General features: G+C 41.1%; 1 protein-coding gene across 2 annotated transcripts; it reads left to right on the forward strand.

The window, feature by feature from the left end:
- Nucleotides 1-818: 818 nt before the first annotated feature.
- Nucleotides 819-17,935, forward strand: LOC108921218 (LIM domain kinase 1-like). Of its 2 annotated transcripts, XM_018730567.1 has the most exons (16): nt 819-1,262; nt 2,314-2,413; nt 6,454-6,592; nt 10,250-10,359; nt 10,604-10,801; nt 10,981-11,086; nt 11,357-11,547; nt 11,642-11,831; nt 12,383-12,469; nt 12,737-12,868; nt 14,456-14,515; nt 15,238-15,303; nt 15,577-15,745; nt 16,284-16,339; nt 16,890-17,047; nt 17,316-17,935. In XM_018730567.1, exons 1-16 carry the CDS (start codon nt 1,223-1,225, stop codon nt 17,479-17,481), a joined length of 1,968 nt encoding a protein of 655 aa, XP_018586083.1. In that variant the 5' UTR covers nt 819-1,222; the 3' UTR covers nt 17,482-17,935. The 2 variants fall into 2 exon arrangements, with proteins under 2 accessions (XP_018586083.1, XP_018586084.1); XM_018730568.1 differs by lacking the exons at nt 819-1,262; nt 2,314-2,413 and adding an exon at nt 4,531-4,670.
- Nucleotides 17,936-19,097: the final 1,162 nt, after the last annotated feature.

A 19,097-nucleotide genomic window follows, 5' to 3' on the forward strand; every position in this document is an offset into this window, starting at 1 on the left:
GTTGTCAATGGATGTTCACTCAGGCATATCACCATGAAATTTAATTCCACTTGGCTGTGTTTCTGTTTTTCCCACCTCTGTACCAAAATGTATTAAACTTATTTAAGTTATAAATTACTAACAATTTCTTCTTGCCGAGCATTGTTTCCCTACAATAAGACCCGAGGAGGCCGTTACAGAAGCACCCCGTGCCGACTGAAGATGACGAGCAACCACCATAATGGACAAGACACTGGAAAATCAAGTTACCATACAGCAACAATGCCATCATTATCTGTAAACTGAATTAGAAGTCTTTTTTAATCTAGAATGCTCAGGAGTGGGCAGGTGGGCAGCCACTGGAACTTGGACCCCGGGAGGTTTTTTTCTCCCTCAACTTTTAGTTGGGAGTTTCTTGTTCCTTTCCTCCATGGCCAGTAGGCATACTTATAGCTTTATAAATGCATTGATAATGTATTGCCAGTCTGTAGTCAACTGTTTTCTTTGTCTGATGTATTTGTTTCTTTGACTTATGCCTGTGCTCAAGTGTGTCACTGCGTGAGAAGAGCGCTCTATAAAAAAAAAAAAAAAAAAAAAAACTGAATTGAATTATTATCACAAAGTATTACTGCGGTACGTAACTCAACAAACTGAAGTACTAGTAGCGAGTGAAGCCAAGTCGTACGTATGTCAATGTGCAAGTGACAGAGAATTTGAGGAATTCGCGCCATTTTCGCTTCTGACGTGGCGAAATAACGTTTAAAAAGGGGTCTCATCGCTTTTCAACAGGCACCAAACAAGATCCTGCGGAGCTGTACGTCAGGGTCATATATGCTATGTATTAAAGTGGAAATGTAAGACGAAAAAAATGGACGAGCGTTTCTATAAGCTATAGGGTCGTCGTCAGCGTTGTTTTATCCTCGAGCGAGGCTGCGCTCCCGCTCCATTGCGTTCTGGCACTTTCCCTTCTCGACCCATTCACCACTCTCTCCATGACCCACATCACAGTGTGACTGATAACTAACTGCTTCTCTCTGACTCAGCGACCAGCATCCATCCTCTCGTCATCCCGCCTGTCTTGTGTTACTTCTTATGGCTCATCATCCTCCACGCGCTGCACGTCTGTTTATCTCCACCGCACACTTGGCGTCCGGAGCGCGAGGAGGCGACCGCCGCTGTAGGCACATCTCCGTCCGCGCGAAGGAGGTTCACGCTTCTTTTCCCGCCGCCGAAGGACGGACTCATGGCGGAAGAAGGCGAGCCGGCAGCTCGGTTCGGAGCGGGTAGGTGGAGCGCTTCCTGTCTCGTAGTAAAACCGCGCTCTGGCTCTTGTGTGTGTAAACTGTGCTCAGCTGTAACTTTGAACTTTAAGGAAGTTAAACAGGCGAATGCTACTGGTATGCTGTGTAACTCAGCTAGAACTTTTGTGGCTTTTCCCGGGACGACGGACGTCTCTCTGTCTCTCACGTTCCCAGCTTGTTCAGTTCCGACGGCCGTACTTTGTGTTTGTCATGACAAACGTGCAGTTTTGGTCGTTGTGTGTTAATTAATGTTTATAAAATTGTAACGTCCCCTGTGAAATATGTATTTCTTTGCAGCATGATTTGTAATAATAGTGCAATAAATAGTTTTTCTGGAACTAAACTTCTAAATTATTTCTGAATATGTAATGTCAGAAGAATATTGTAATGGGGCTGATGTGGATGTAACTAGTTGGCGTTAGTGTCTGTTCCTCTACATAGTGCTGTTTTCCTTTTTGATTGGCTGTTATGTTCCTTATGCTTAGTTTGCCACAGGGAATTCTGGGGTAGTTTAAGGGACAACCTCCTAACCATTGGGTTGAGTAGAGAGGGTCTTAAAGTTGCCTGGGGGAACTGTCCACTGTTCAGGGATTGCTTTGTGTTGTCTGTGTCAAGACAACTATTTAAAAGACATCTAGGGTCACATGGTAGCAGAGTGGGTAGTGCTGCTGTATCACAGAGCCTGGGTGGTGCAAAAGAATGTGGGTTTGTGAGTACAGTATCTTTCTGGAACTTTCTCAATAGCTCTGTTGGGGTGGTGCTACAATATTTTATATATGTGTAATTATGTAAGTGCAAATATGAAGGGAAAGATTAATGCAATTTAAATTATAATTTTCACCTGTACTAATCTGGTCGAGAGGCAGGTTTTGTACCCATTTCACCCTTTGCCTGACTGGAAGGAGAGATGACTCTTTGGGCTTTGTGTCTTCATCCATGTTTCTCCAAAGCAAGGGGTCTTTCCTGCCCCTTCATGAGTTTGGATCGTACCCCACCATTGCACAGTGTGCATCATGATGCCCATGTTTTGCAGGCAGTGGGACCTGGCCTCTGTGTGAGGGATGCAGACAAAGCATCCGGGACATTGAGTACCTCCAGGCTCTGGACTCCAGCTGGCACACAGACTGCTTCCGGTGAGCGTACTGTACCTCTCACTCCTGGAATTTAGAGCAACTGAAAAGCAGTGGGTCAGACCCATTCACACCAGGTACCACTAAAGAGCACTCTCAGAGGTCATCACTAATACTGTCATTCTGCACTTTACTGCTCTTGCTGTTATTGTTACCTACTACTACTGTTACTATTAAGTAGATGCCTTTGTTCAGAGCAACATGCATGCTCAGGATTGGGCAATATGTCAGTGCTTTCAACAGTTCAGGCTGCCAGTCATATAGGAACCATCTAAGCAGTTAATACAGTGTCAGCCTGTGATCAAAAATGATTGGCAAGATCAAAACAACAGAATCAAAAGCACAGTGAGACAGACCTGGAGGTTAAAAGCCACTGAGAGGTAGGGTTGCGAGGTTGTGCATCATGAGGAAATGCAGCCTAACCCTAACCCACAGAGCTTTTAAAGAGCTTAGATTGCTCGTGAAAGGTCTTCATAGTGACTCTTCTTTCTCCTGTGAGGCTGACTGTTATGATCCAGTGCATCATGCACGTTGTTCAGTGTTCTCCGCTTACCGAGATATGACTTTTCAAGGAACAGAAAAGCTGCTTCCCTGTGGCAGGCTGGGATGCATGACTGTTTTTCCTATGCTCACCTGTAATTTTTAGCATGTGCCACAGGACTGGCATCATAAATTTGGATATTTGGCAACAATTTGGGAAGTAACTGAAATATATTCTGGTTTTATTGCTTGTGTTTGTATTCAGAATATGGAGAAATACCAGAGCAAAAACAAGCTGAATCATGTTGTTCCACACCCTGTTGTTTGACAGGATTTTGCAGTAACGCTCAAAGAGATACAGCCCATTTGCAAGAGCTGTGCAGGCCATCACTTTTGAATGCCTGGCTACCCAGTGAGGAGACAGGCACAAGTAGCATTAGCAGTCTGACAATCTGCCATTCTGCTAGTCCTCTCTTCTACCTGAAGCATCATTGTTTCAGTTTCTGTAAAAGTTTTTATTGTCTTTCATTGCTTTAAATGCATTGTGCAGGAACAGTACATATGTGCTGTTCAGGTGAACTGACCACTGTAAATTGTCCAGGATTTGCATATGTGTATAATCTGTGATGGACTGACATACAGTCTAGCTTGTGCCCCTTTGCACCCAGAGTGAATACTGTCATCTGATGTACCTGCCTTCTCTGTCTACTTGTATGTTTTACTGTTGTGGTTTATTTCTATAGATATAAACCCTGACACAACATGGAGAGCTAGGGTCACAGTCATTTCCTGGTGACAGCTGTCCTGGAATTCTGATGTCTCTGATACTTATTAATAAAAGTAATGACATAGGTGTAGTCGTTATAGCGATCTTTGTGAGTGGGTATAAGTTGCTCTGCTTTTTGTTCTGTATCCTTCTCAGTAACATATGTACTAACTTGACTTCTGTCAAAGCAGAGCTCTTTATTAACTTTGGTTTGTTCCATATTGTTTCTGAATGTGCAGTTGCATATCATATTATATTATATCCAGGTTGGTCTGAGTTTTGTTTTCTTTCCAATTTTTTTTTTTGCATATGCCCCTCCCCAAATTTTTGTGTTGAAGCTCAACACAGGACATTGCAAAAATTAGGATGATATTTAGCAACTGGCATGATTAGTTACAATAATGCACAGATAAAACAGGTGTGGGCAAAAAGTCAGAGGACAAAAAAACATCTCTGCAGGTTCAAAGCCAGTGGCTTCCCTGCCCTTCTGGTCATGTTGACATCGTTCCGGTATCAAAATTGTATTTTGTTAGTACTGAGCAGATCTGTTGAAAACTGTTTCTGCCAAATACTTCTATTTTTTTATTTACTAACAAAAAAAATGGTTGGAACTAGGGTGTTGTTTGTGCACTGGAGCGAGGCTCATTATCAAGTGGTTGTTTGTGCAGCATCATACGACGCTGTGTCAGGGAGCTGCAAGAACTGTAGCCTATTGTAGTTGCCCGGCAGGCGGCGGTGGGTGTAGGTCTATCAACTGTTTGATGTCAGCAGGGTCATAACTTCTCCTGAGGAAGCAGTGAGTAAGTGTACAGGAAATGGTTGAGAAAGAAAGAAAAAAGTGAGCCAGAGCAAACTGTTCACCCTGTGGTCTGCAGCCAGACGTGGGAGACCGCGGCTCTCTCTGCTCGTTGTATTGCTCGGCCCACCAAAGTGAGGCTGTGCTCCTACCTCTCGTAGCTCGTGGTGGGACATGTCACGCAGGGACCAGCGCTATAGGAAGTGGACCACGAACAAGTAAGTAGGCACCAAATGAAGGGAATGTAGCAATCTGTGATGGAGTGCTTGTCTTCAAATGGAGTGAGAAGGCAGTGTTGTTAAGAGGGGTTTCGTTAGGGTGTTAGATCTACATTTGGTGGAAATGCACCTTCCCTGGAGGTGTTAAACATGTTGACATGTCGACTGACGTCAGTGTGTCGACTGAAGTAATTGGTGTTAATCTGATGCTCAAGGTGATATTGCTTTCACAACAAGCCACATATGAGCAATTGAGTTAATTCATCTTTCTGAAAGTTTTTTGTTCTGTTTCTCACAACCCTGCTATGTGTGTAAAATAATGAAAATAATGTGTATGTATGAATGTGTGTAAAGACATTGTGTCCATGGGTTTATGTTTGAGTATGTATATGTGAGATTGCCGTGCGCACTGCATTCCTGGTGTGAAAGCCCAAAGATTTGTTTTGTGCTTTTTTTTTTTTTTTTTTTTCTCCCCCTCCTTTGGAAAATTGTGATGTCTATAAAATTCATATATTTGGCAAATGGATGCTTTGTCAAAAGCATGCTGTAGACAGTGGTTTTGTGCCTGAGTGAGTGGGTTACCTGCTCTAAATATCCTCACCCCTGTCGCTACATTGTATTGCCAGTTGCCCTGATTCCAGATGCTATCTGACCTCAATGTAAGGGCAGTGCTGCAGATTAAATTTCCGCATGTTTCCCTATTCTTTATCTTGCTGCAGGGTCTATGAATAGCTTAGTGCTGCATGATTTTTCCCCCAATTCACATCAGGGATCCGGTGCTGTTTCAGGCATTTGTCCATTCTCTGGTAGGAAAGCAGAAAAAGGAGGAAAGCTGGTTGGATTAGAGACAAGTAGCTGGACTGCTGAGTTTCTCCCTGTTCCCAGTATCTGACAGGTGTGTGTGAGGGGGAATTGGTCATCAGTGTTACATGCACCTCATTTTAGCTATGTTAACCCCTAAGAAGGAATGTATTTTGTATTTGCTTAGCTGACACTTTCATCTGAACTTGCTAATGCAACTTACAGGCTTCATCATTTTATAGAATAAATTTGTTCTCTCTTGAAAGATACCATGGCAGCTACTGTTCCTGGGATGTGAACCTTGAACCCTTTGCCCAAAGTCTAGATCTTCAGTGTCTGAGGCATATGTAGATTTAGTGAGATCATTTGTGTCATTTCCCCAGGGTTCTGTGAACACAGGCACTGTGTGCAGGGTAAGTGATGGGCTATTGCTTGCGTTTTGCCCTATTGTACTGTGGTGGTCAGCAGAGTCCAGACCTGCCCAGGTCTCTATCCGTATTGTTAATTCCTTCCTGTGAGGACCAGAGATTCCATTGTTTGGAGGGAATAAGGGGAAGGCTGACACTCCGTGTTGTGCGTCCTGGCAGCCCTCATCATAGAGAGGTTAGCAGATACTTAACTCTCATGTCATAGTTATACTTCACTGCTACGTCTGTCTGTGTGAGACGGGCATGGGTGACGTATGTTGGAGTTTCAAGGACAAAATCATATAGGAAGGCCTTTGGGTATAACAGTGATAATCTTTTCAGGATATCTTTCGTCTGTTGGTGTCTTTGTTTGTGTGTGATCTGGTGTTTTGAGCTCCTAACACCTGAAGCTTTTTAAAAACGTGGTGTGGTAAATACAGTGTCACTGTTGTCCCATAGTTTCACCCCATTAAAGTTGTTCTCGAGTTGACCTCCAGCTGTACAAGCCATTTCCTCAAAGCAAAATGGTGTATTGTCTCAGTGTTGTTGCATTTTGTTGCTCCACTTTCCTCCAGGTGTTGTGAGTGTGCAGAACCCCTGTCCCACTGGTACTATGAAAAGGAGGGCCGTCTATTCTGCAAGCGGGACTACTGGGCCCGCTTCGGGGAACTGTGCCAGGGCTGTGCAGAAACCATCACCACAGGCCTTATTATGGTGAGAAACTCACTACTGCGCTCCACCTCACAAGCACACAGATGCAAATATACATAGCCTTGCTATTAACCTAATTTTTATCCTGAGATCATGACCAGAGCTCCAGTCTTTTTTTTTTTTTAACCTAAGTGTTTTATTTCATACTGATCCGATTTTGGGTGTCTTAACCCATGTGTTGACGAAGGACACTTTCTCTTCATTTCACACTCGTCTTGGTGATTTTTTTGTTAAACCCATTTAAGCATGGTGCGCTTCTTTTCTTGAATTGCAGCCCCTTCTCTTATTTGGTGTTGGTAGACAGAGGCTGTACTATAAATATAGCAATTCTGTCCTGTCTCACGGAAATGGCTAGTATGAGGTTGCAGCCAAAACAACCACTAGTGTGCAAAAAAAGGGAGAAATAAAGTTGGAGTAGTGCACTGTACATAGCTGTGGATTCACTATGTTGTCCATTTTTTCATGAATATTTAGAATTATTTTATGTAAATCATAGGAGTTGTAGACAAGTAAGTTAGGGAAGTTACTGAGTAAAGTAGTTTTCCATGATGTGCATGGTTTGTTTTGGCTGCTTCTCAGAGACTTATTGTCTTTAGCTGCCATGTTAAGGGCATTTGCTCACTTTTTTTTCCTTGTCTCTATGCTCTAATGAATTCTTCTTTACCCTACTGTGAAATAGGAAATTGTGACTTAAAAATCAAGGGAAATACTCAGCAACTCCAGTCTGAAGCCATTTATCTGTTGTGATTACATTTCAGACTCTTCTGTATGAAACACCTTGTTACACACACACACACACACACATTGACTGAAACCACTTGTTCCAAGCGGGGTCGCGGTGAACCGGAGCCTAACCTGGTAACATAGGGTGCAAGGCTGGAGGTGGAGGGGACACACCCAGGATGAGATGCCAATCCGTCACAGGGCACCCCAAGCGGGACTTGAACCTCAGACCCGCCAGAGAGCAGGCACAGGCCAAAACCCACTGTGCCACCACACCCCCACTACACCTTCTTATATTAACCTTATTATACTATGCTGACGCTAACGGATAATGAAGCTCATCTTGTAATTAAAATTTAACTCCAGCTGTTTTGTACTACGCGGGAGTGTTAAACCATCTGTTTTATTCTTTCAGTGAGATATTTAAGGAGTCCATGTATCTTGTGATGTTAAGTCTGGATGAGCATCATCAACTGTTCACAACAGTCACATTTTCTGTCAGTGAATCAAGAAATACAGTTTTCTCAGCTTGAAAGATGCTTTTAACATCTGTGTTTTGCTTACAGTTGTCTTTTAATATAAAGTAACTTAATGATTAATTTTACGATTAAACACTGTGCTGGCTAACCTCACATAATGAGTATAATTCATTCTTGGAAATCCGTTTCTCTTTATTTCCATTAATTGAATAATTCATTCCTGAGACACAGAAGATTGACTTTTTTTTAAAGAAACTGGCAAAATTCCTGCCTTTTAAACCTGGTGAAAATGTCATGTCATTGAAAACCTGAACTGCTCTGGATACTTTCAAATCCAAGGTTAAGACCCACATATTCAAAATAACCTATACAAAATGTAACACATTTAAGTGCTGCCTTTTTACTGTTGCCTTTACCCTATTCCCCCTTATCATTTATTTTACTAATATTTAGTTTTATTCTATTGTTCTTCAGTGACACAGTGGAATAGTGGATAGCACTGGTGCCTTACAACTTCTGGTTCAGTCTATACAGAGTTTGCATGTTTTGTACATGTCTTGCATTGCTTTGAACTTGTAACCAATATTGAGTTATTGTAAAGTTTTGTAAGAAGCTGCCTTTAAATTTGCTCTGTAAGTTACAGGTTTGTTTTAAGATTTTTTTTAAAATTTATTTATACCTTTTTGCTGCAGGGCTCCTTATTACGGTAGATGATCACTTAATGCAAAAAAACACACTTACTAGCAGGAGCACAGCTATAAGAAAAACATGATGTGCAGGAGATGCCACACCACACATACAGGCTCACCCTGCTCAACGTCACCAAGGCTCACATTTTCAGCTGAAGTTTCTGTTCTCGTAAAGCCTTTCTTGTGTTAGCTAAAAGCGCATAATGCGGATTTTAGGGTTCAAATTTCATGTGTCGATAAGTCCAAATTCTGATAAGTCGTTCATTATGCAGGGCAGTCCTGTACATATATATTTCTGTTTGTACTGCATTGGTTCAGACTTGGTACCTTACGCCTAAGTACCGCAGTTCTTGGAATTTCAAATAGACTCTAATTGTTTAACCTATTGTCTTTAATCTTTAGTTCTCTAACCTTTAATTCAGGTTCTTCACCAATACATTTTGTAATGACCAATTGGATCACCTTACAAAAAAAATTTCCTTTCGGTTATAAACAAAACATCGATGTAAGTGTAGCAGCTCTTAAAGTTAATTCTGTGGTACCAGCCTCGGCTGAACCTGTGTTTCAGTAGTTTAGAATTCAGCTTCAACTTCACTTCTCTACTGCCTGCAGTTCTATGTTATGCTGGTTGCATGGCCTGTGATGCGCTGCTGTGTTGCCATTTGCACACTGTAACAGAGACATTGTATTTCACAATCTCATTTCCTGAACCTCAAACACACGGTTTGGCTCTTGATGAAGAAGTATTTCCCAATTCATTACATTTTACTCTGAATGTTTTCTTTCCAGGGTATTAATACTGCGTGTTCAGATACAGATTTTTAAGGTTGATCTTGAGAATCTCATGTTATCCCAGAACCAACCTGTATGAGTCTAATGATTGCTGCTTCCTGGGGTGCTGTCAAAGGAGAGTGTGGTCTTGGCTGTTCTGTGGCAGATCTGAGCTGATGAAAGATGATTTTGTTGCTGTGACATTTTGGTTTGTTGTTTGAGTGAAAAGAGCAGGACATTGGGGATTCACTTTTCAAGGTCTGTATTACTGTCACAGCAGTGTGTGTTTAACCTATCAGTTTGGGCTGGATATTATGAATATTATGAATATTATTAGCTGGAACTGCTTTGAAGAAAGTTTGAGAATAATGATTTTGACTGAAGGTATTTCAGTTAAAAATTTTTGTTATTTGATGGTTTATTTGAGACTGTTTAAATAAGCCATTGTAGTAAATGTCATGTCATGCCAAAGTCTGACTCAGGAGGTGAGAATGCAAAGATTTCTTTGTTCTCAAAGTCAAGGGAAATTCTCGGTCTCACGGATCAGGATGACATCAACCTGCATTTGTTGTGCTGCTTCTTGTGGGACAGGCTGATACTTAGCCAGTGGACAGGTTCAGCCAAGGTGTGGTGAGGCTAAAGTGGAACTCTTTTTGTGAAGGAAAAACCTGTAAATGTGGTGGACAAGATGAGCGGACTGAAGCGTTTAGTTGCAGTTACTCTGAACTACTCATTACCATGTACTGCAGGTTCTGTCTAGTTTTGATGGGTTGTGGTAGTCTTATCCACATACACATGTTCTGTCATCACTCACACACAGAGTAGCAAACCTTCAGTGATTACCCAAAAGGGACTTCAGTTGTTCTGAGAAGGAGGCAGCTTTCATAACAAAGCGATTGTGTCAAATTACAGTAGATTATGTCCAGTTTCTCTGTAAACCCAGTCCCTCCCACACAATTTCTGTTCGACTTCCTCTTCCTCTCTGGTGCTCCTTGTAGGTTGCAGGGGAGAAGAAATACCACCCAGAGTGCTTCAGCTGCATAGGGTGCAAAGCCTTCATCGGGGATGGTGATGCCTATGTTCTGGTAGAGCACTCCAAACTCTACTGGTGAGCCTATTAAAAGGGGCAATGGTGGCTAGAAATTTCTGTTATGCATTTTTTTATTTACCTCATAATAACTAAGGCTAAATTAATTTAACAGTAGTAGCCAGAGTCCAGACTAAGGTTCTAAATCATGACTAATTATTATGGAAATCAGTGCTGTTTATTCCAGTCGTATTTCATTTTTTATTGTTGTACTATGCAGGAACTGTCTTGACCGCATTATGACCATCTTATACTTTATGTACAGTGGGCAGTGTTACAACAACAACATTGCCATCCCAGTGACACCGCCAGACTCACGAACCACTAGGATCCCACACACGGTGACGCTAGTGTCCATCCCAGCCTCTACTGATGGCAGACGTGGCTTCACCGTGTCCATCGACCACAGCGGCAGTCCCACTGCTTATGGGCCTGATCAGAATCCGATTGTACGCGTGTCAGAGTGAGTTAGATCTAGTCCTATGAATCAATATTTCAGCCACATGGTTTCAATGTATGACAATGCAAAAGGCATTTTTAGACACAAGACTCAGGATGTCTGCTGATTATAAGCTGTTCACTGTTCCTAATTGTGGTTCTGCTGAAAGTGGTTCCCAAATGGCCCTCTGTGACTCTTATCAGGTTGGACTCAGACTGCCTTAGCCCTGGGCTGAAGAATTCCATGCACGTTGGGGACCGCATCCTGGAGATCAATGGGAAGCCCATCCAAAATGTTCCACTTTGTGAGGTAATAGTAGTTGCCAGTTAACCGATGAAACAAGGGAAATTCTCCTTGCTGTTTTTGGTTTACATTTATTCATTTAGCTGCTTATAGTGTTAAGGTATTTACCCATTTATATAGCTAGGTAATTTTACTGGAGCAATTTAGGGCGAGTCGCTTTCTCAAGGATATTACAGCTGTTGGTGGGAAATGAACCTGTAACTTTTGGGTCCAAAGGTAGCAGCTCTAACCACTACACTACCAGCTGTCCCACTACACTACTTGTATCCCCACTAGATTGAACTGTTGATTCAGAAGGCCGGCAAGCCGCTGCAGCTGACCATTGAGCATGACCCCCTTGACCACAGTAGCCTCGTGGAGCAGGAGGATGGCCCCAGTCTGCTGCAAAAGGCACCTAATTCAGCCAGATCTATTCTCATGCATCCTCTCCACCCGGATGTTGCTGACCTTCGTACCAGAGTAATCACGTAAGAGAGCAGTCACAAGGATATCACTGTCAGCCACCAGTCTTCCTGACATTGCCCCTCAAAAACTCTGGATGCTCACTGTCTCCCTCTGTAGGCGTAGCTACAGCATTGAAAAATCTTCGTGTGGCAGTGGCTCAGCCTCACCTTTATCCCAGCGGAGGGACATTGGACGTTCCGAGTCCCTGCGGGCTGTCTCAAGTGGGCAGACACACCGCATCTTCCGTCCCTCTGACCTCATACATGGTGAAGTGCTGGGCAAGGGATTCTTTGGGCAAGCCATCAAGGTACGATCCCTTCGTTGCGATACCCCACTGTTATAGTTATTAATATCCAGCAGTTTATTCATTTAGCCGATACTTCTCTCCAAAGTGACTTACAAGTATTTTGTGTCCCATTTTGCATATTAAGTTTCTTAGTCAATTATCCATTCATGCAACTGCATAATTTTTACTGCAGCAATTTAGGGTTAGTACTTTGCTAAAGGATGCTACTGTGGTGACAACATCTGAATCAAGGTCATTCTGTTTGCAAATTGATGGCTCTGTCCACTACTCTACCTGCTGTCTTGTGAAGAAATGGAAACTATCCCTGTTCTCAAATGTGCAATTGATTTGACTATGAGTGGAGTAGAAATGATTATGGAACTCAGACCCCTCAGCCTCAACTTATCACAATATTATGAGGTCGTTGTTACTTTCATTAGCATGAAGTAACACAATATGGATCTTACTGAGGGCAGTCATCTGGCATAACCTTTGTTTATGTACATGTTACAATATTATCCCAGTTCAGTGTTTCTGTTGGACAATTGGATGAAGTTGCTTCCTGTTGTTAGGTGACCCATCGGGAAACGGGAGAAATCATGGTGATGAAAGAGCTCCTACGTTTTGATGATGAGACCCAGATGACCTTCCTGAAGGAGGTACCTTCTTGATAGGAATTTTGTTGTTATTGTCATTATTATTATTCTTGTTATTATTATTACTGGTGGTGGTGTCAATTTAGTTTTATACAGCTTGACATCTTCCTGCAGTAATTTCATGCTCAAGCACAAAATAAAAGGATCCTTCCTGGAACTAAACTCTTGTATTTTATAGTTGCCTTAAATAAGAGCATGTTGTAAATGCATAATGAAGAATTCAGTATTACTGTACAATAATGAGATTTTGAGTGATATGTCCCTCCCTAGGTGAAGGTGATGCGCTGTCTAGAACACCCCAATGTCCTCAAGTTTATTGGGATCCTGTACAAGGATAAGAGGCTCAACTTCATTTCAGAGTACATTAAAGGAGGAACCTTGAGAGAGATCATCAAGGACATGGTATTTGTGTGTGTGTGTGTGTGTGTGTGTGTGTGTGCGCGCGCGCGCATATATACTTCCATCCCTTAAAAAGCTTAGTTTGTTTTGTAAAATTGCCCCGTTAGGCAAAGTCTTGTTGTTAGGGAATCGAATTAAAGTCCTTTCTTATGGGGGGAGAATAGATTCACCTAAAATTAATTAAAATACAAAAAAAAAAAGGTTTTTTAAATGTATCACAGTGATAACTTGAACATATTTAAAATATTTGCAATATTTAAAATATTTCCAATGAACATAATTGAATTGAAATCACTTAAAAATTATTAAAACTGATATCATGAACTGTACTGGAGAGTGAATGATTTTTGGAATGTCAGGGTCACCTTTTGAACCCAACTTGTAAAACACAAGAGAAAGACTTTTTTGAGTCCTGAAGAGAAAGTCTATGGAGCCAGTGCAGTATTAAAGCTGGCTACTCTTTTTTTGTGATGCTCTTGCTCCTCTTCTGCCGATCTTCCTTCTTTTTTCTTTATTTTTTTGTCATGCAGAGAGTTGTACCTCTGACAGTTTGTCACAAAAAAATAAAGTTTTTGAACTTTATTTTTCTTTTATTTGAATAATTGTGTAAATAATATGACCAGGTAAAAGAACCTTGCAATAATGTCTTTCTGCTTCTCACCACACTTAATGATTTCTAACTTTTTATATTACATTTTCTGTGTCTTTCACTGTGAGGACACATGGGGCTGGGGAATGTTTGACTCTACATGAGCTTTGACTGCTAGAGTAAGGCTTTATGTTATTGTAAGTTGATTTGAGTTATAGAAACTATTTATTTGATTTAAATAATTAACATTTACATGTTTGTATATATATTTATTAGAGACAGTTAATAGTGTAGTGGTTAAAGCTGCTGCCTCTAGAACCAAAGCTCACAGGTTTGAATCCTACCTCCAGCTGTAATACCCTTGACCAAGGAACTTTCCCTAAATTGCTTGAGTGAAAATACCAGGCTGTTTAAACAGATGAATAATTTTAAGTAGCTTAACATTTTAAGTCACTTTGACCAAATGAATGAATGTATTTCTCAAAGTTACTGTTGAATTGGCAATATCAGTTGTTATCTTTATATAACTTGTATTCAGGTTTTTCTTCATGGAGAAATGTGTTAGGTAAGCAGGAAATATATGGAGCACCTGGTTTTGTAGTGAAGGAAGAAAATTTCCCACATTCTTTCTACATACATAGTAGACGGGGAATAAATCACATGCTGTTGTTCTGAATAATAAGCTAGTGGTATGAAAAAAAGCTATGTACATGAGCCGTTACAGCAGTTTTTCTTCGTATGCTGTCCTGCTATATGAGAAAAGTGTGTATATGGTGTTCTGACCTTGTGAGAACATTTTTCCACACAGTGGTAATTTTTTTTTTTACTGACATTTTGCTGGGATGGCAATTGGAATCATTTATTACATTAAAATGACAATACCCGTAACATCTAAGATAACTTAGTGAGGTCCTCCTATAGCATCTAAACAAAAATGCATTTTTTGTGCTTGTGTTTTGCCGCTTGTTTTACAACTTTGCATGTTTGTTACTGGTATTTAGGACAGCAAATATCCATGGAATCGGAGAGTAGGATTTGCCAGGGACATTGCTGCTGGGATGGTGAGTGAGCATCTTGAGAAATAGTTGATCTGTGTCATGTTGTCCCCTTAGTGGGGCTGTTGAGAGTCACAGATTTAGTTATTTCATCTGAAGTTATATCTGAGATTACATCTGAACACATCTGAAATGATACCTGAAGCCCGTGGTTTCCTGTACAATGTTGTCCTTGTACATATTTGCAGCTGTTGCATGGAAACCTTTAAGAGAATTTCACATTACAATACTAGGAATTGACAAAATACTTAAAATACAAAAACTCTTCATGTCAAGCAACTCATAAGGAGCAAGGCCACATACTGCTTTCAGGAACTGCTTTTTGGAATGCTGTTACACAAGTTCTGACTTGTTTGGACTGGAATATTGAAATCGTTTTCAAAAAGTAAAACTTCCAGTTCTTTGAGAAATGGCATATGGTTTCATATTCCTTTGATCGTATAAAACCATGTAACCCAGTCTTCATAACCTGCTTTCTAACTGTTGCAAGTCCTAGTCAAATGTGAGTCCTTTTTCACTTGGTGTTTTCTATATTTTGTTCACTTCTGCACATAAACTTTAAATTTCTTATGATATTAGTTTGTTCATACTTTTATGTGTGTTCAGCTATTTGAGGAAGATGCAATAATTCATTTGCATTTATGCCAATAAGACCAGCTATTCTGAAACAATTTCATCATTGTTCTGTTCCTTTTTCTTTTTATTTCTGTCTTACACTCATTTTTCAGGCATATTTGCACTCTATGAATATCATCCACCGTGATCTGAATTCATACAACTGTCTTGTGAGAGAGGTTGGTATTGAAGAGTGATCATGTATCTGTGTTTTTCTAAGGAAGAACAATGTACATTGATGAAAGCACACATATTTCAGCATATTTGGTTTATTTTATTTATTCCATTTCAATGAGTGTAACTCCCCCCAGGAATGATTTTTTAAAAACCAGTACTAAGGTTGCAGCACCTGATGGACAGCTGTAAGAGTTCTCCTTGTTCTTCCTGCTAGAGGGCGATTGAGTGACAGAGAGATTTGGTTAATGCTGCCCTGTCACTCACTACGCCCACAGGACAACAGCGTGGTGGTCGCAGACTTCGGGCTGGCCCGCCTGGTTGTGGAGAACCGGAACCAGAGAAGGCTGCCATCGGGCAGAATAGAGGGGCTGCGTAAGTCTGACCGCAGGAAGAGATACACCGTGGTGGGAAATCCATACTGGATGGCCCCAGAGATGATCCACGGTGAGTCAAAAGGAGACAGCAAGGGACACAGCAGCAAACCCACTAGGTTTTATACGTATTTTACCCTTTTTTTCCACCTGACTTAGTCAAAACCAATTACATAGTTTACTTCTTCCCCTAGAATCATGACAATCAGACCAGCTAGGGAGGAATTAATATAGGTCTCTTTTAATCAGTATTCTTGAGCCACCTGATACTTTTTACTCTTATGCTGATCAAGTGAGAGATCAACTAGTGAGAGAGAACTAGTGGTTCACCGATTTGGGTCCAGAGCCTCCTAAACACCTGGGAGACCATTGTTGTTCTTGGCACTGTAGAAAACAAGGGGAAATGCAGACTACTTGATTTTTCTCTGGAATTCCTGACTTTTCATCAAAAGTACTCAAATCCTCCTTGCATTTATTGGTTTCATAGTATATGTATTTTTTCCTCAGCTGCAGCAGAGGCACATGAATTAAAGGGTCATGGTGGTGTGGGCTGTGACCTCACATCAGTTTGTTCATAGTATAATATGCCTTGTCTGGTGTTTAATTTCCAGGGGAAAGCTATGATGAGCGTGTGGACATATTCTCCTTTGGCATCATGCTATGTGAGGTGAGTGCATCAGGGTGTAGTTATGGAGGAAGGACTACAAGAGAGCCAAAAAACTGAAGACTAAAACTTGAGTCATAAACACAAATACTGAAATTTCCATTTTCAAAGTCATTCTGCAGATTGCAGTTCAATATCAGTCTATATCATTTGTCATCAGTGTCAGAGATCTGGAGGTGCAGCTCTGCCTCCACACTTGTGTGGTTCTAAATTGTTCTTCACTTTTCTGCTGCAAAAACAGCCTCTGAATCACCCACTGATGTAATGCAGAGCAATAACAGAGCTGGCTTCAGTGATGGGAGGGAACGTAGCAAGGCGACATCCATAGCAAAGTAGCTGCATGAATCCCGATTTTCATGTATATTAATACTCCTGACATTTTACAGTAAGAAGAATCCATTAACATATTTTAAAGCAATCTTAAATTCTTGGTAAAAACAGATTTTGATAGGCTGTGATACTGAGAAAGGGTGGGGGAATGCAGGAATGCAGTCCATAGATGCTTTTCACTATGATGGCACTTTGCTTGACAGTCCTCTTCTTTCATTCTCAGATTATTGGCAGGGTAAGCGCTGACCCAGATTACCTGCCCCGGACAGTGGACTTTGGGTTGAATTTGGCAGGGTTTCTAGACCGTTACCACCCTCCCAACTGCCCCCCAGCCTTCTTCCCCATCAGTGCCCTATGCTGTGAGCTGGACCCAGACAAACGGTAGTAGGCCCTAAAGTTTGCTTGTGCACATAACCTTAAATAGTATATGTGTGTGTGTGTGTGTGTGTGTATCAAAATAGTGTGTTACATGCTACAGCAAGATGTTTTTTGTCTGTTACATTTAGCATGAGTTTCATCTTTTGTGTAATCTTCGTCAGACAATTTTAAACAGACCTGTGAGTGTATCATCATTTTGCTTTCACAGACTGACTTGTTTCCCTCTCCCACCCTCTGTCCTCTTCTTCTTTGATTGTTTACTGATTTGCAGTCCATCTTTTGCTAAACTGGAGGAGTGGCTGGAGAATCTGTTGATGCACTTAGATATCCGGTTGCCCCTCACCTCGGAACTCGATGAAGTCCACCGAACCTTCTGGCAGTGCCATACCCGACCAGAAAACCAGCTGCGCACACACTCTGAATTGTCTAACACCTAGCTAAAATTACCGGAAGACTAGACATAATCAGACTTGGTTATGGATTTGGAAAGACCAAGGAGGTATCTGCTAGCCACTGAGCAAATTGCAGGTCTCCGGCAGTGGCTGCATGATCGCTCTGATTTAACTCCTCAGTTGCATTGTTAAGGTCTTTGTTTTGCGTGTTTAGAAAGCATTTATAACATTACTCTTTAAATCTTTCTCTAACAAAAAATTTTTTTTTTCCACTTCATCCATGTCATAGTGTCTGACGAAAAATCAAAACCTGGACATTGTTGTTTTATTTCATCCCAGCTTAACATGAACATCACAATTACTGAAGTGTTTATGCTTTGGCATTACAGGTCATCCTGTCATGTTCACAATTTTGGTATTGTTTTGTAATGTAAAGGGCGATTTAACTTTATTTTTAATAACCTAATGGATGGTTCAGTTTCAAGATAAAATTTCATGTGTTCAGTCACTCACTGTACTGTTCTCAACTGTACAGTACTTTTGTATGTTTTGAAGTATTCAAGGTGAATTGTATTTTTTTTATAAACATATTGCAATATTTTAATAAGCTGTTTTAAATGTTATATATTGAATTTAAAGAATTAAACAGATCATCTGAAAATTGCTTAAATGTGAAATAGTGCAATATAGCATTGCACTTGAAATATCAATATAAATCTTACATTCATGTACAGTGAATTTTAGCATTACAAATTTTATATGGTTCCATACAATATAAAATGACAGTATAGTAAAATGTAACTTGCATGTTTTTGTAAACTTGCATTTTGTACATTGAAATCTATTAATTAAATGTATTATACCAGATATTAAGGTTTCATGAAGATAATTATCATCACCATCGTAAATTAAATGAACAAAAAGTTTTATACAGTGAAACCTCTACTGTATGCATTTAATTTACACTATACTTTTCAAAATTCTTGCCTGGGGGTTATTTGTAACTAGATCTTTAATGTCATGTCTCTTGGGGGGTGGTGTCTCTGTATTTCACACATTTTCTGAATTGCTTGTCCCATACTGGGTCGCGGGGAACCGGAGCCTAACCCGGCAACACAGGGTGTAAGGCTGGAGGGGGAGAGGACACACCCAGGATGGGACGCCAGTCCATCACAAGGCACCCCAAGCGGGACCCGGTCCAACCCGCTGCGCCGTTATGCCACTGCGTCCTTTCTGTATTTCAGACCTAGTGAAAAAAATCTGGACATTTTGCTTGATTCACTTTAGGTAGCAGCTAGAATGATATTACATCATCATCTGAAACCGCTTGTCCCATATGGGGTCGCGGGGAGCCGGAGCCTAACCCGGCAACACAGGGCAAAAGGCTGGGGGGACACACCCAGGACAGGATGCCAGTCTGTCACAAGACACCCCAAGCGGGACTCGAACCCCAGACCCACCGGAGACCAGGACCTGGTCCAACCCACTGTGCCACTGCACAGACCTAGTGAAAAAAATCTGAACATTTTGTTTGATTCACTTTAGGTAGCAGCTAGAATGATATTATTATTTAGAGTCAAATATTCATATCACTCCAGGTAAGCAAACTGTAGGTAACTGCTACACAAGCCCAAATGCTGTATATGTACAGTGTAGAGACT

This window comes from Scleropages formosus, chromosome 4 (genome assembly GCF_900964775.1).
Source record: "Scleropages formosus chromosome 4, fSclFor1.1, whole genome shotgun sequence".
NCBI lineage: Eukaryota > Metazoa > Chordata > Actinopteri > Osteoglossiformes > Osteoglossidae > Scleropages > Scleropages formosus.